Below are 14,832 nucleotides of genomic sequence, written 5' to 3'. Positions count from 1 at the left end.
TTCTAATCTCTACAAATGTTTAGTGAGGAAACTTAGCGACAAAGCACTATGCCTTTCGTGAATATTTCATATCTTTACTCCAATATACTTTCAAATATTCTTTAAAACTTAAAAAGTTTTTCAATAAACATTAGATACGAAACTTTTATTGCTTGGTTAATCATGAATTATTTTAATTTTGTGATGATATGCATGAAAAGTTATATTGTGTAGTGCAATTCTTTTATTTCAACTTCTAAAGATCTCATTCGTATTCCCCAGTTGATTTAAGTTCGCCGCCTGAACTCAATGCAAGATGGCAGGAAAGTCGGGCATCCAAGGGTGCAACCTCCTTCGTTGACTTTTTTTACTTGCGCCTGGCGGGACCATGCTTTGTTGGATCATGACTGCGTACCTAAGGTGAACCTATCCGGTAGGCCCGGGTAAAATAATTTTAATCATCGTGCGTGGTTCGCATTATTTGAAATTCAAAAAACCCGCCAATGTTGGCACCCTGCTGGTTGGCAGCAGTTGGCGCGCGGTTCAAACTTACTTTAAAACCGATTCTTGTAATTTAAGGGCATGTGATACTTAGAAAATTGTCGATTTTACCAGTTTTAGGTTCCTCTGGCTTCTTTTCTAGAGTAATAAATATTTTGCCTTAAAACTTTGGGAAATGATAGCGAACATGATAACGGACGTCCCTACACACTTTTTTGTAGGTTAATTCAAAAAAGTTTTCATTTAGCAAAATGTGATTAATTTGCATAGCGCTTAGGAAATAGTATCGATTTTTTCAGTGTTAGATTCCCCGGCTTTTTTTCTAGGATAAGAAATATTTTGCCTTCAAAATCTGGGTAATGATAGCGAACATGTTAACGGACGTCCCCATACACTTTTTTGTGTTTTTTTTTTATCAAAAAATCGTTGACATTGCTATCAAAATGCGTGTATATTTCGAGGTTATGTATGTTACAATACACCCGAGCGTTACTTCCAAACTAGACAATATTTTTGGCCGAAAACTTTGGTGTTACAAATAAACATAGTAACTATTCTCCCGGAACTAACCTTGTTTGAAGTCAGTCAAATAAGTTTATTTCATAAATAATTTCCAGATTATCGGAAAGGCAGAGAAGAAAAACGACGTAACTTAAAAATAATGCACATGCATAAAATTTTTATTTAAAACATAATTTTTTTTCTTATTATCCCTCAAAAAGGAGTCCGGGGACATCCGTTATGATATTTTATAGCATCTCCGAATTCAGTTTTTAAACATTTTCATTTTTGTGTAAAAAACGCCGGAGAAACTGTAAGTATCACATGCTCTTACAGAAATAATTATTAAAATATACACAGGAATGTATACAAGTTATGTAACTTTTAATTTCAGGCAAGATAAAATTTATAAGACATATATTATATAATTATATACCAAGGAATGAGTCTAAGGTAGAAGAAAACGGAAGTATGGAAGAAGTGAGAGAGTGTGAAGTGGTCAAGCATGAGCAGAATGAAAGGTGGCGCTTGAAACTGATTGAGGTTGAAAGAAGAATGGAACGGGAAGAGAGAGCGAAAAGGAAAAAGAACATAATAGAAGAGATTAGCAAGGTGACGAGAGACATCAGCGCGCAAATCAGAGTGGAAGGGATAAGAAGACTATGAGGGCATAAAGAGGGCAGAGAATGTATGTTTCAGTGAACTTGGGGAGTCAGCTGGACGAATATGAAGTTATGGAGAAAAAGAAGTTGAAGGGAAGAAATGAAAGAATCGAAGCTCTGACGGGGCGGAAAAGGATAAGAAAATGGCTAATCGAGCGAAATGCATGGACCGAGAGGTGTAAAGGTAATGGGGTAGGAATTGGTAGAGATAGGATATGAGTCAACGATTGAAGGGGACAAAGAACATGAAAAGGGGAATGCAAGGGTTACGGAGGGAGAGTCTGAAACAGCAAGAGGACCTGAATGAAAGGAATAAAGGAGATAAACAGAAGAAAAGCGAGGTGCAAGTAGCGTTCTGGTACGTGTCAGGACAAAAAAAAAGGAGAAAGGATTTTGAGAAGTGCAGAAATAGAATGTCATAATGATGCGTGAGACGTGGGTGGATAAGAAAGAGTGGAAATGCTTGAAAATAATATTACCGAAAGCATATGAATGGAAGATGCAATCAGCAAGAAAGGAGAACGTGAAAGAGAGAAGAATGGGTGGCATTGTGTCAGGGGTAAGGAAGGAACTGGTGCTAGAGGACGAAAAGAGAGATTATATAGCAGAAAAGGATGGAAAAATGGTTAGAAGAATAATTAGAAAAAAGTCATTGTGTATGTAGTTTGCGTGTACAGAAGAAGACGAGAAGCGGGAGGATGGAGAACAATAAATTATAATATAAATTATATTATAATATAATAATTAAATTATAATATAAATTATAATTATAGGAGGGGATTTGAATGCATGGACCGGGAACAGCGGGGAGAAGTACGGGATAGAGAAAAGGAGGCGTTTATAAAAAAATCGAAACAAAAGGAAACGAATCGGGAGGGTAGGAGGCTACTGGACATACTGAGAGAGGCGGGATGGTTCATTTGTAACGGAAATACGAGAGGAGATAAAGAAGGTTAATATACGTACGCGGGTGTTGGGGACACTGTAATAGATTACATTCTGGCATAAGAAAGAATAAGAAGGCTGGTGGTTGGAATAGAAGTGGGCAACGTGATAGACTCAGAACACTTTTCGGTAATCGCGACAATGAGATGTGGTGGCTCGAAGGACAGTAGAGGGAAGAGGAAAGAAAAGAGAAGAAATAAAGTGAAAATGAGAATTTGGGGAGAGGAAAAGTTGAGCAAATTTAGAGAAAAAGTAGAAAACGAGGAGACAGAGAGGTCGGGAAGAGGAAGGAGTTGACACACTGCTAGAAAAACTTTAAGAAGCGATAGATAAGGTAAGGGAAGATGTGAGAACCAGAGAAAAAAAGAGGGGCTAGGAGAGGCTGGTGGGACGATGATGCAGGAAAAGTAAGGATATGATGAAGGAGAGTGTCAGGCAATGGAGGAAAGGGGAAATGGAAAAAGAAGAACTCAGCAGGCGAAAGAGGGAGCACAAAAGAATGATAAAGGAGAAAAGACAGCAGAAGAAAGAGAGGTATATGGACGAGGTAGAGAAGGCGGTGAAAGAAGGGAGGGAATGGGAAGTGATAAAGAGGGAAAGAGGAGGAAGGAAGGGTATAAATGAAGAAATAGAAATGAAAGAGTAGACGAAGCACTCCAAGGGGCTGCTAGAAAGAGTGGAATATAGGGTAAAGGGAAAAGGAAGAAAAGTGGTCGATGGGGACGAGGAAATTGAAACCGCGGTTAGTAGGGATGAGGTCAATGAGGCGATTGCAAGGATGAAACGAAACAAGGCAACAGGGTAAGATAACTTGGTATTTTTTTGTAGACTTTAAGGCAGCATTTGACTCAGTTAACAGGAGGATCATATGTGTAGCCAAGAAAGAGAGAGGAGAAGACGAAGGTTTAATAGAGAGGATAAACAAAATATTTGTGGATAATAAGATAAGGGTGAAGATAGGAGATAAGAAAAGTGAAGAATTCTGGACAGGAAGGGGGCTCAGGCAAAGGTGTAATATGTAAGAAAAAAGGGTTTAACAATAAATGTGAACAAGACGAAGATGATGTGTTTAAGAAATAAAGGGGGTAGTTTAGAGTACAAATAAAAAATAAATGGCGTGGAGGTAGAGTTGGTTGATGAGTTTTGTTACTTAGGATTTTGGTTTGAAATGAGAGGAGGAAGCGAGCTGCAGTTTAGACAGAGATTGGAATGCGCGAGTAAAGTAATGGGACAAGTATGGGATATAGGAAAAAGAAGGTTCAAGAATGACTGGAAGATGAGAGTGTGGATCTTTGGTGTATTAGTATGGTCAGAATGGGAAAGGGTATAAGAGCACGCAGGTATTGGATGAATGAAGAAGAAAAGATTTGTAGAGTATGATAGGTATGAGTAGGAAACATGGTTTATGTGTCAGAGAGGTGTACAGGGTACGAAGGGGGGAGGGGAGAGTGCAGAAGAGAGAATTAAAGGGATTGTGAATGAAAATGGTCAGGGGGAGAAATGCATGCAGATGCTAGAAGATCTGAGAGAAATAGAGAGAGGTGGCTGCACAGGATAGTAGAAAAATGCCAAAAAATGACTCCGAAGGAGGGAGAGTTACGAAGTAGTGTTGCGAACTAGAGTAAAGTTTGAAATTGATAATGGCAAGAGGAAATTGAAGCACAGGACTAAGTCGCAAGCGTTTAGAAATAAGAATAATAATTTAAGACTTTTGAAGTGAATAGTTCGTAAGATAGCACAAAGCTTGTTTGCAAGAATACTTGTAATGCTTATGTAAAGACTCTTAAACCCTTAAAAGGGAGAGAGTATAAACAAATAAAGAATTTATCGTTGTTAAAAATAATTAATTTATTAACATGATAATAAATTTGATTAAAAATAAAAAGAATTAACGACACTTAGATACAAATTAATATATTTGTAACAAAACAAGAACAATAAATAAGAAAGAATTATTCGAAATAAAGAAAAAAATAATATAACTATCAAATTTGAACACGCCTTTAAATATCCACATAATATCAGTATATTGATTGAAATAAGTTTTAATTAATTGCAGAAAAATACAAAACAAAATTATCAAAACATGCTCAAAATAACATTTTTTCATTTGAATCATAACTACTATGCAGTCGTTACGATTTATGTATTTATAGGTTATATAATTATATAAATTTCCAGAAAAACACATAAAAAATAATAAAAACATTATAAATAATTATTTTAAATCGCTTTTTCAAGAAATTTCTTTTTGAAATCAAAAGTTATAAAATTCATATACATTCGTGTGCATTTTTAAAATACTTATTTACTTAAGTTACAAGAATGGGTTTCTAAAGTAATTTTGAATGCGCGCCAAGTGCGGTTAACTAGCGCGCGGCCCTAACGCAAGCGCAGTAGACAGGGTGCCAAATTGGCATCATTATTTTCGTGCTCTGAAGAAATGGTAATCCCATGAATATAGGAAGAAGAGGGGACAAGCCACATGCTCCCAGGGTTGTGCACGTAATATACCTTAGGTATATTACATAAGGTTGTTGACGTAATTTACGTACGTATATTACGTCCTTAGTTTTGTACAAAGCGTAATATATGTTATCAAGATGGCGTCGGCATTATCACATTTCGTTCCATAACTTTAAAATAGTATGCGGTATTATGTTGCATGCATGAAACTTAAAGTGAACGAAAAAAAGTTATTCTACAACTTCGACAATGAATAGAAGAGGCAGATCGAGGAATCCATGTTGGGAAGAATTATCCTTCCTTTTATAAAAAATGGTAAAAATGGTGCGTTTGGTCAGGAATGCAACAGAGTGTAATCGAATATGCCTGAAGAAAGGTTAAGAAACCACAGATGCATTTTCAAACCATGCGAACTGCAAATATCTTAAAAATAAAAAAACAAATTATTCAAATATTTTCACTGATTTCAACACTTTTTAAAGAAAAAAGTGCGTTATAATTATGAACGCATCAGAAGAAAACCTGATGCAATTAGATGAAAGCAGTCAAAGTAATAATTCTAAAATGAGTGGTGTCAGTTTTGATATTCTTCATGATATGTGTATGTCAAATGGAGTTCTCATAAACATTAATAATGTAAGTTGGTACCCATAAGCATAATTTAAAAAAGTGAGGTTATTTTATGCTCTATCCGAGTCCACCACCTTTATTACGTTTAATACGTTTTTTACAGGTTTTTTTACGAATAATACATTTTTCACGTATAATATATCAGAAACTCAGAGTGCCGCGTCACTGCACAACCCTGCATGCTCCCTAATTTGGCGCGGGGATTGATCAAAAGTTACAGGGGGGGGGGTCGGCCATCTTGAATTGCGAATTCTGCGCAGGAAATTTGAACAATAAACACAGAAATGTTCCTAAGCGATAAAAACAATCTTAATTATGGATGATGTAGATGAAGTAGCAAATGAAAAATTAGAAAATAATGAATGAATATAAAAATAAATGTATGAAATATAAAACTGAATATTCAATATAAAGAAATAATACAAAAAGTTAATAAATATAAAGAATAAATTTGAAAAATTAGTAAGCAGTACATAATATTTGACTGTATAATGATAAGAAAAAACACCTTTTTTCTTGTCGGAATATAATTATTCTAATAACGAAGTGTTGAAGCATCTCGTCTTGTTTCTAAGCAAAATGTAAATTATCATTCTTTAGTAACGAGCAGTCAGATAATGGCAATAGTACCGACCTAAAACAAAATCAATAAACAAATAAACGCCGGCCTTGTAATAAAAAATTCAAATTTCAGCATTAAATTAAAAATAGTGAACAATATATAAAAAATATTTTATGGGCGTTTTTATATTTAGAATTTTATACGCTATAAGATCTATTTATTGGAAAAATTATATCTGACGGGCATTTTAAATGAATGACGGACTGACGGACACAAAGCTGAAATGTGGATCGACTATGGACATAGGAATAAATGGACTAGGCATCTCGTTGCGGGGTTGATTTGCAGTGGGAAGGCCGCCATATTTGATTGTAAAAATTGTATATATAGGTATACATATTATGTGTACAGCTGCGATAATTGTTGTCTGTACAAGTTTGCATTTATTTTTTCGAATTTCGCAATGTAAAAAATTCTTAAATTGTGATAAATCAATACTAGAAAAACTGGTGAATTGTACAGTTCCTATTTGCAACAATTGCACTGGAAAGAGGAATAAGACTATTTTATTTACTATTTATTCATAACACTATTTTGATTTTTGATTTAAAGTACTGTAGTTTCTGTCCTGATATAGATATTATACTTTTTTTCAATTTAGTACTTCTTAACATTCTATTTTGAATTTTACAATAAAATGTAGAAATCTCTTAAGACTGTCAAAATGCCAGTGATTTTGCTGAAAATTTTGGAATTCAAGTTTCTCAAAAAGGCCGACGTTTATTTGTTTCTTGATTTTGTTTTAGGTTGGCACTATTGTCATTATCTGACTACTCGTTACTGAAAAATGATAATTTAAATTCTGTCGAGAAACAAGACGAGATACTTTATTACTTCGTTATTAAAATAATTATGCTGCGACAAGAAAAAAGGTGTTTTTTCTTATCATTATACAGTCCGATATTATGTACTACTTACTGATTTTTCCAATTTACTTTTTATTAACTTTTCGTATTATTTCTTTATATTGAATATTCAATTTTATGTTTCATAAATTTATTGTTATGTGTATTCATTATTTTCTAATTTTTTATTTGCTAATTCATCTATGTCATCCATGATGAAGATTGTTTTTATCGCTTAGGAACATTTCTGTGTTTATTGTTCAAATTTCCTGCGCAGAATTTGCAATTCAAGATGGCCGCGCTTCCCTCCCCCCCACGACTGTAACTTCGGATAACCCCATGCATTGCTCCCACTTTTCTGTTCTCTTAGCATCCGGAGGGGATCGTAGTTCAAATAAATCCAAGAAATGGTGCTCCGATCAGGTAAGCCTGTTTTTTGCATCTTTTGCATTGTTTCGTATTGGCAAAACCGGTAAATTTCCTATTAAAAGTGATTTATTTGAAAAAAATGTGTAAAATTCAAAGTGTAAATAATGAGAACTTCTAGCCGAGTAAATTATTTAATGTTTTGAGAGTTTTTTCTAATTGATAGTGCAAAATAATGGGATTAAAATGTTTAGCTCCGGGTTGTACGTTTGGCTATACCAGCAGTTCGGAGAAGTTTCATTTTTTTCTTGTGCCAAGAGATCCCAAAGAAATTAAACGGTGGCAACAAGCTATTCGCAGCGATGACAAAAATACAGTTTGTGAACAGCACTTTTGGGAAAGTGACATAATTTGGAAGGCAGAAGTTAAAGGCCCAGACGGAAGTGTAATGTCCACTGTATGTTAATTTCCTTGTTTATTATTTTTTTGATATTTATTTTGTTTTACTACATGGTTTTTAACGATCTAAATCAATTATTAATAAAAAAAGATTCCTTATGAAAGATTGCACATATTTATAATAACTCATTTGTAGTTAAAAATTTGTTTTAAAAATATTTTTGAGGTATAGAAAAAAAAGTTTATACTGATGAAAAAAAATCATCTATAATAAAACTCGTGGAATTTTAAACCAAACAGAAGAATTCTTAACTAAAATGATGAATTTTTATCCAATAAGATAAATTTTGAATTAGAGGAGACATTTTCAAACAAATATTTAAATTTTAAACTAGAAAAAATCTTTTTTAACAGAATATGAACTAGTTACAGTTTTAGTAAAAAAAAGTAACTTTCATCTTAACTGATGAAATTTTAACTAAAATAATAAATCATCAACGGGAATAATTATATTTTAAACAAAAATATGAGTTTTTAACTGAACAATGAATCTTCAACTGAAACAGTTAAACTTTCAAAAACAACAAAATATGTTTTACTAAAATAAATCAATTGCCAATCAAAATTTAAATAATTAAGCTTCAAGTTAACAAAATCAATGTTTACCCAAAAAAGACGAATTTTAAACTAAAAAGGCTATTCTTCAACCAAAAATTGAACAATTTAATTCTCTGTCAAAAAATGAATGCTTAACCAAAAAATGAATTTTAAATAAAAATAATGAATCTTCAATTTAAACAAATTAAGTTTTAACAAACGAGTTTATTTTTCAACTAAGTAAATTTATGTGAACCCTAAAAGATGAATTTTTAAATAAAATGATGAATATTTCACTGGTAAATACTTAAATTTTCAACCAAAAAGAAGAATTTTTAAATAAGAAGATTAACTTTCAAAGAAAAAACTAATTTCCTACCAAAAAAGTCGATTTTTTAACAACATACACGAATTGTTCACAAAATAAATAAATTTTTTAATTAAAAAGACGAATTTACATCCAAATGGTTGAATTTTGAACTACAAAAGGTCAATTTTTCACCCGAAATAGTTAAATTTTATACGGGAATATTAAAATTTTTAGATAAAAAATTGATTTTCGATAAACTAGTTACATTATTACAAGGAGATCAACTTTCAATTAAAATGATACATCTTCCAACAAAATTAATTTCGAACAAAAAGGTTCAGCTTCTAACCGCAAGTGGTTGAATTTTCTAAAAAAAAGGGTAAATTCTTAACGAAAAATGTAAAAAAAAAATTTATATTGTTATTTAGAAATAATTTCCTTTTCGAAAGAATACTTCTACTCTAAATTCTACTCTAAATCTACTTGAAGCACTCTCTTTTTTTAAACGTCCGAAGAAGAAAAAAAGGGATTTTTTAAACTTCTTTCTCCTGAATCTCAGTCTTATTATTTTTTAATTCCCCTTCTAAGTCAAAAATTCCCTGTCCCAAGTGAAATTTAATTTCTTCACTGAAATTCCCTGTCCTATAATAAAAACAATAATTATTTTCAATCATATGCTCTGCAACTGTAGACAAAGTAAATTAACTATTTAATTCAATTTCCGGTCATTTCGTGATTTTTTCCAAGTCTTTCCCAATTTCCCGTTCAAGTCGCCACCCTGATTATAAACAAATTATATATAAATATATATTTTTTAGAGAGTGGAAATGTATAGATGAATTGATAAAAGTGTATATTATAAGGCTAATTATTAATGTTTAAATATTGTTATTACTATTATTATTATTATTAGTCAAGTAATATTATTAATCAATTTCTGAAATTTGCGACAATTACAGTTGTTTATAAAATTATTTAATTAATTGCAATAGCGAAATAAACAATGGAAAAATTTGAATAAAATTCAAACTGTTTTCAGAATACTCATCCTTATATTTAATTTTCCTTATGTTCAATTACATGTTTTGATGCATTTTTTTGGGTAACTAGTTACAGCTGCTCTTATTGTTACTGAAAACGATGTTATTTCTTTTATATTCATAAAAAAGTATCAAGTTTTTAATAATTTTTTGTAATTTTGCTATATATAACAATGGAAAAACAGGCTTTCCTGATCGGAGCACCATCTATTGGATTTATCTGAACTACGATACCCCTCCGGATGCTAAAATTACAACTACTACATACACATACACGGGCGATGCATAGGGCTGCTTCTGATCAATCCCCACGCCGTAGTTAGGGAGCATGTGGCTAGTCCCCTGATCTTCCTATGTCCATGGGACCGACCCTCACTGCTCCGACAAAGATATGTTAAAAGTCGAACGGACCTCTTTTTCTAACGTGTGGAGAAAGAAATAGAGGTTCGTTCGATTTTCGAGGTCGAAAAACCGACAGAGTTCCATTACAAAATTCGTATTAAATTAATGAATGACCTTTTTATAAACGTGCACCGGCAGAGGCAGGCTGTCTGCCTGCAGAAAGTCCACAAAGGTGAAAGAGAGGACGATCAGAATGGCCATCTCTCTTACTCCTGTTGATTTTCTGCTGGCAGGCTACGTGTCTGTAGGTAAGCAGAGGTATGAAAGGCTCATATAGTTCAGCCATTAATTCAATTAGTCAATAAAAGACCTTTTCAACTTGAATAAATCAGACCTGAAAAGTTCTACAACAGTAGAGCATATGCATGTCAAAGTTACTAAAAAACTTACAGCCTCATGGTTTACTATTTTTATCTGAGCGTGGCGAGAGTGATACTGGCCATGTTTGCTTGAATCGTAAATACACCTCAAGTTCTGAGTGTAAAATATCATTCGATCCGAATAGAAAAATAATGAACAGACCTAAACACGGATTTATTGCTGTGCACGTGGGTATGTAAAATATAATTTACTATTCGAAGAACATTTTAAAGTCATAATTGTAGTAATATCAAAGATATTATAAACGTAGATGCGGTGCGGGCTCGACTACCCGCGATAAATATAGTCGGCGCGCCCAGCGAAAGTGGTCAATTCCCCTCTATCCACCGCCACATGTGGATAGCACCATTCGATATAGTTTGCCAACAGCCACTTTGAGCGCTGTAAGCAACTCTTTGTAGGTCCCTCGATGCACTGATGGTAACTTAGCTCTGACAAGAACCATTTAAATTGAAAGTAAATTGCCATTTAAATTTTTTTTACATTTATAACTTTGCAAAACATGGTTATTTTAATAAATACCAGATATAAAAGTCTATGAGTAATTTATGTTTCGGTTTTATATATTTTCCACTCATTCTAAAATTATTTCTTATAATTTACATTCTTTTAAAGTTTTTACTTTTTCGGATAAACTTCCGATTAGGGTGTACCTCCAAAACCCATCAAACTACGTATACCTACGTATTTTGACGCGCTGATTACGAAAATGATAGTGAAAATTGGCGACTAGTCGATTTTCATGGTGAAAACCATGAAAAACCCATAAAAACCATGGTTTTTGGCGTTTATCTCAGTTAATATTGAAAATTTATAAAAAAGCTTGAAATAAAAGTTGTAGATTTTTTGAAAATACATATTTTATGTGCAATACATTTGTACTTTACGACTAATAGTTTTTGAGAAAATAGACTTAAATGATATGAAAAATTCTAGAAGGCTGAATAGTGAATATGCGCTCGTAGAATGGTTTTCCACGATGCGTGAGACAAGGGGCAGGGGTGAGGCCTTACATTATTTCTGTGACCAGTCACAGGGGTGCCTTCCCGCCCCCACGTCGCGTGGGAAAAGGGGCAGGGGTGTGACCTTACATTATTTCTGTGACCAGTCACAGGGGTGTCTTCCCGCCCCCACGAGACTTGGGAAAAAGGGGGAGCTATGTGACATACATTTGTATAACTTGTCACAGGGGTGCCTTCCCGCCCCCACGGGACTTAGAAAAGGGGGAGGTATGTGACCTACATTATTTCTATAACCTGTCACAGGGGTGCCTTCCCGCCCCAACGTCGCGTGGGAAAAGGGGCAGTGGTGTGACCTTACATTATTTCTGTAACCAGTCACAGGGGTTTTCTTGAATAAAATATAACTGTGCACTGTGTAGTTCAAGCTAAATACCGCTAGGTGCGCATGGTTCATTGTCTCGTAATCGACACTTAGTACTAAACATTATAAATTAGCTAACGAATTCGGGTGCAACATTCGCAGATTCGTCTGCCTTCACAAGCGTTCTTTGCTCGTCGCTGACTAAAAATAATAAAGTATTGACAAAAAGTATAATATTTTCAATTTGAGCCAAATTTTTCAAAATCGTGAAAAAACCCTTGAGTGGTCACGCGAAATTGAATTCATTCCACGCGAAAGATACTGTTCAAAACATAAAAAGAAAATGGTTCTCGTAGATAATCTGCTGTCATGTGGTAAATTTGTTTGCCAAAAAAGAGGCTTGTATAATCATAATGTAACTGTAGCAGAGAATACGTGGTTTGAAAGGTGCCGAATTTCTCCAGCAGCTTGCATGTTAATTACATACAGCTTGGCTGTAAATTTAAACTTTGAGCAAACCATTCGAGAAAGCAGTATTGTTGAAAGTCAAGAAATATCTTCAGAAACCGTCTCCGATCGTTTTTCTTATTGTAGAGAGGTTTGCATGGTTGTTCTTGACCAAAAATTTGAGGATGAAGGTCAAATTGGGGGTGCTGGCGAAATCGTGTAAATCGACGAGTGCAAGATCGGTCGTCGAAAGTACGAAAGAGGGCGTGTGGTGGAAGGGTCATGGATCTTAGGAATGATTCACCGGGGACATGCACATAATTATCGATTAGAAATTTGCCCCGATAACAAAAGAGATAAAAATACTCTAATGGATCTAATAAAAAAGCATGTAGCTCCCGGCACAGAAATCAACACCGATTGCTGGAAAGGCTACATAGATTTAGAGAATTGCGGTTATGTGCATAAAACGGTGAATCATTCCGAAGAATTCGTGAACTCAGTTACTGGGGCACACACCCAGAACATTGAGTCCTCCTGGCGTTGGATGCGTCGCTTTTTATCTCGTGGAGGTGTTCGAAAAAACAATTTAGCGGATCACCTTTCCGAGTTTTTGTGGCGGCGTCGAGTAAAAAAAATGAACGCTGATCTTTTCTCGCAATTAATGCAGGACATTAAAATTTGTTACCCTGACAAAAGCAGATAAAAATGTTGATAAAACCAATAAAAAACAAAAAGCCTTCAAAAATGCAAAAAAAAAAAAAAACGTTAAAAATATTAAAGACTCAAAAAAATACATACTAACAAAACATAAAAAAAATTCTCTTCAAAGTACTCCAACCTTCCCGTGGTGAAGAGCGTGATTAGGCACCAAGCCGAAACAAATGGACGTACATACCTCGAAAACGATCAATCGTAGAAAAAAATGCTCTAAACAAAAAATATGTATTTCGATGAGGTCTACAACTTTTGTTTGAAACATTTTTAAAAATTTTGCATATTGCCTGAGATAAACGCCAAAAACCATGATTTTTATGGTTTTTTCATGGTTTTACCATGAAAATCGCCTAGTCGCCAATTTTCACTATCATATTCGTAATCAGCGCATCAAAATACATACACTGAGAGACGATAGGTGTGCAGGCTACCCTACGATGTGTGCGACAGCAGCGCCTATCAATAAGCGCGTGTGATACACCGAATCGGAGTAGGTGCTACTCCTTTCGCGCGAGCATCTGCTACACTTATCGTTTAGTGCGTATACCACACTGCACACAAGAGTAGTAGATCCTCGTATGTCATTGTTGTAATCACAAAAAAAAATCTATTACCCAAATAAAATTCGTGTGCATTTTTCAATGTAATTATTAACAATTGATATAGTTGTTATGAATTATTATATAAAAAATCGTCAAAAAATTGTTAATACATTTAAAAATCAAAAAAATAATTTATTTATAGCTGATACATTATTTTCTTGATTTTAGTGAATCATATTTGATATGATTATTTGATATCATAACGCGCGCTAACATTTTGTTTTTGATGTAGACGTAAACATAAATGACAGCTAGAAATCATCGCGATTTTATTAATTTTTTATGAAAAAAACGGCTCTTCAGAAAGCTCCGATATGAGGAGCTCGCGCTCTACCCATAAGGACTTATCCACCTTATATTTTTCAAGCCCGCAAGATCTATAATTTCGGCGAACCATGGAGAGGGAAATTTTCCACATTTACTATATATATTTTGGTGTGCTATAGATATGAGTCGGGACCCCTCAACTTTAAAGATAATGCTAAATTAAGTAAGAAAAACAAGAAATTGGTTTAAAGCACTATTTATTCAAAAAAAAATACAATTTAAAACGTGGAATAATCCAATAACACTTTTCTCTCTTCAATGCAACGACTGGGGGTATATTGGGAAGAACAGTTTCATCAAAAGTTTGTTGTGTATCATCGGTTTCGATAACATAAACCATGTAATGTTCATCAAAAAGTGATTCTTTATAAATTTTTACTTTAAATTCAACAGATTCTTTCATCTTTCTTTTACAGCTAGATGAATTCACCTCATCTTCACTCTTTTCTATTTTTGTTATTTCCATAATTTCACCAAATTCGACCTCCGGTTCTTTCACGCTTAAAACTATGAATGTACCGATACATTACTCTGTACCTTTTTATAATTCACGCTATTTATAGAATCTTTAAAATCAAATTTTTTTTCACATTCGTTTTTCAGACTGTTAAATGCGTGACACATTTTTAACATCTGTTTAATAGCAATAGTTTTCAATAGATTTATCCTATTACTAGACGCGATCGCACTAGCTTTCAGTTCTCGGTGTCGAGATTCGTACCTCATTGTCCAAAAATGTACACAAGGACCAAAGTAATACAAAATTAAAA

At 33.8% G+C, this 14,832-nt stretch overlaps 1 protein-coding gene across 4 annotated transcripts in view; it reads left to right on the top strand.

The window, feature by feature from the left end:
- The first annotated feature begins 10,385 nt into the window (after positions 1 to 10,385).
- LOC117180366 (threonine aspartase 1-like) overlaps positions 10,386 to 14,832 on the top strand; it is a 277,126-nt gene continuing 272,679 nt past the window's right edge. The window contains exon 1 of one of the 4 annotated variants that reach the window (XM_033372828.1): positions 10,386 to 10,817. In XM_033372828.1, coding sequence (XP_033228719.1) covers positions 10,631 to 10,817 — 187 coding nt within the window. In that variant the 5' untranslated portion in view covers positions 10,386 to 10,630. The remainder of the gene's footprint in view (positions 10,818 to 14,832) is intronic. The other 3 variants (XM_033372830.1, XM_033372829.1, XM_033372832.1) reach the window with 3 other exon arrangements.

The sequence above is a fragment of the Belonocnema kinseyi genome, chromosome 9, assembly GCF_010883055.1.
Source record: "Belonocnema kinseyi isolate 2016_QV_RU_SX_M_011 chromosome 9, B_treatae_v1, whole genome shotgun sequence".
Lineage (NCBI taxonomy): Eukaryota > Metazoa > Arthropoda > Insecta > Hymenoptera > Cynipidae > Belonocnema > Belonocnema kinseyi.
Note: the sequence above shows the minus strand (reverse complement) of the source record. Positions and strands in the feature narration are given on the sequence as shown.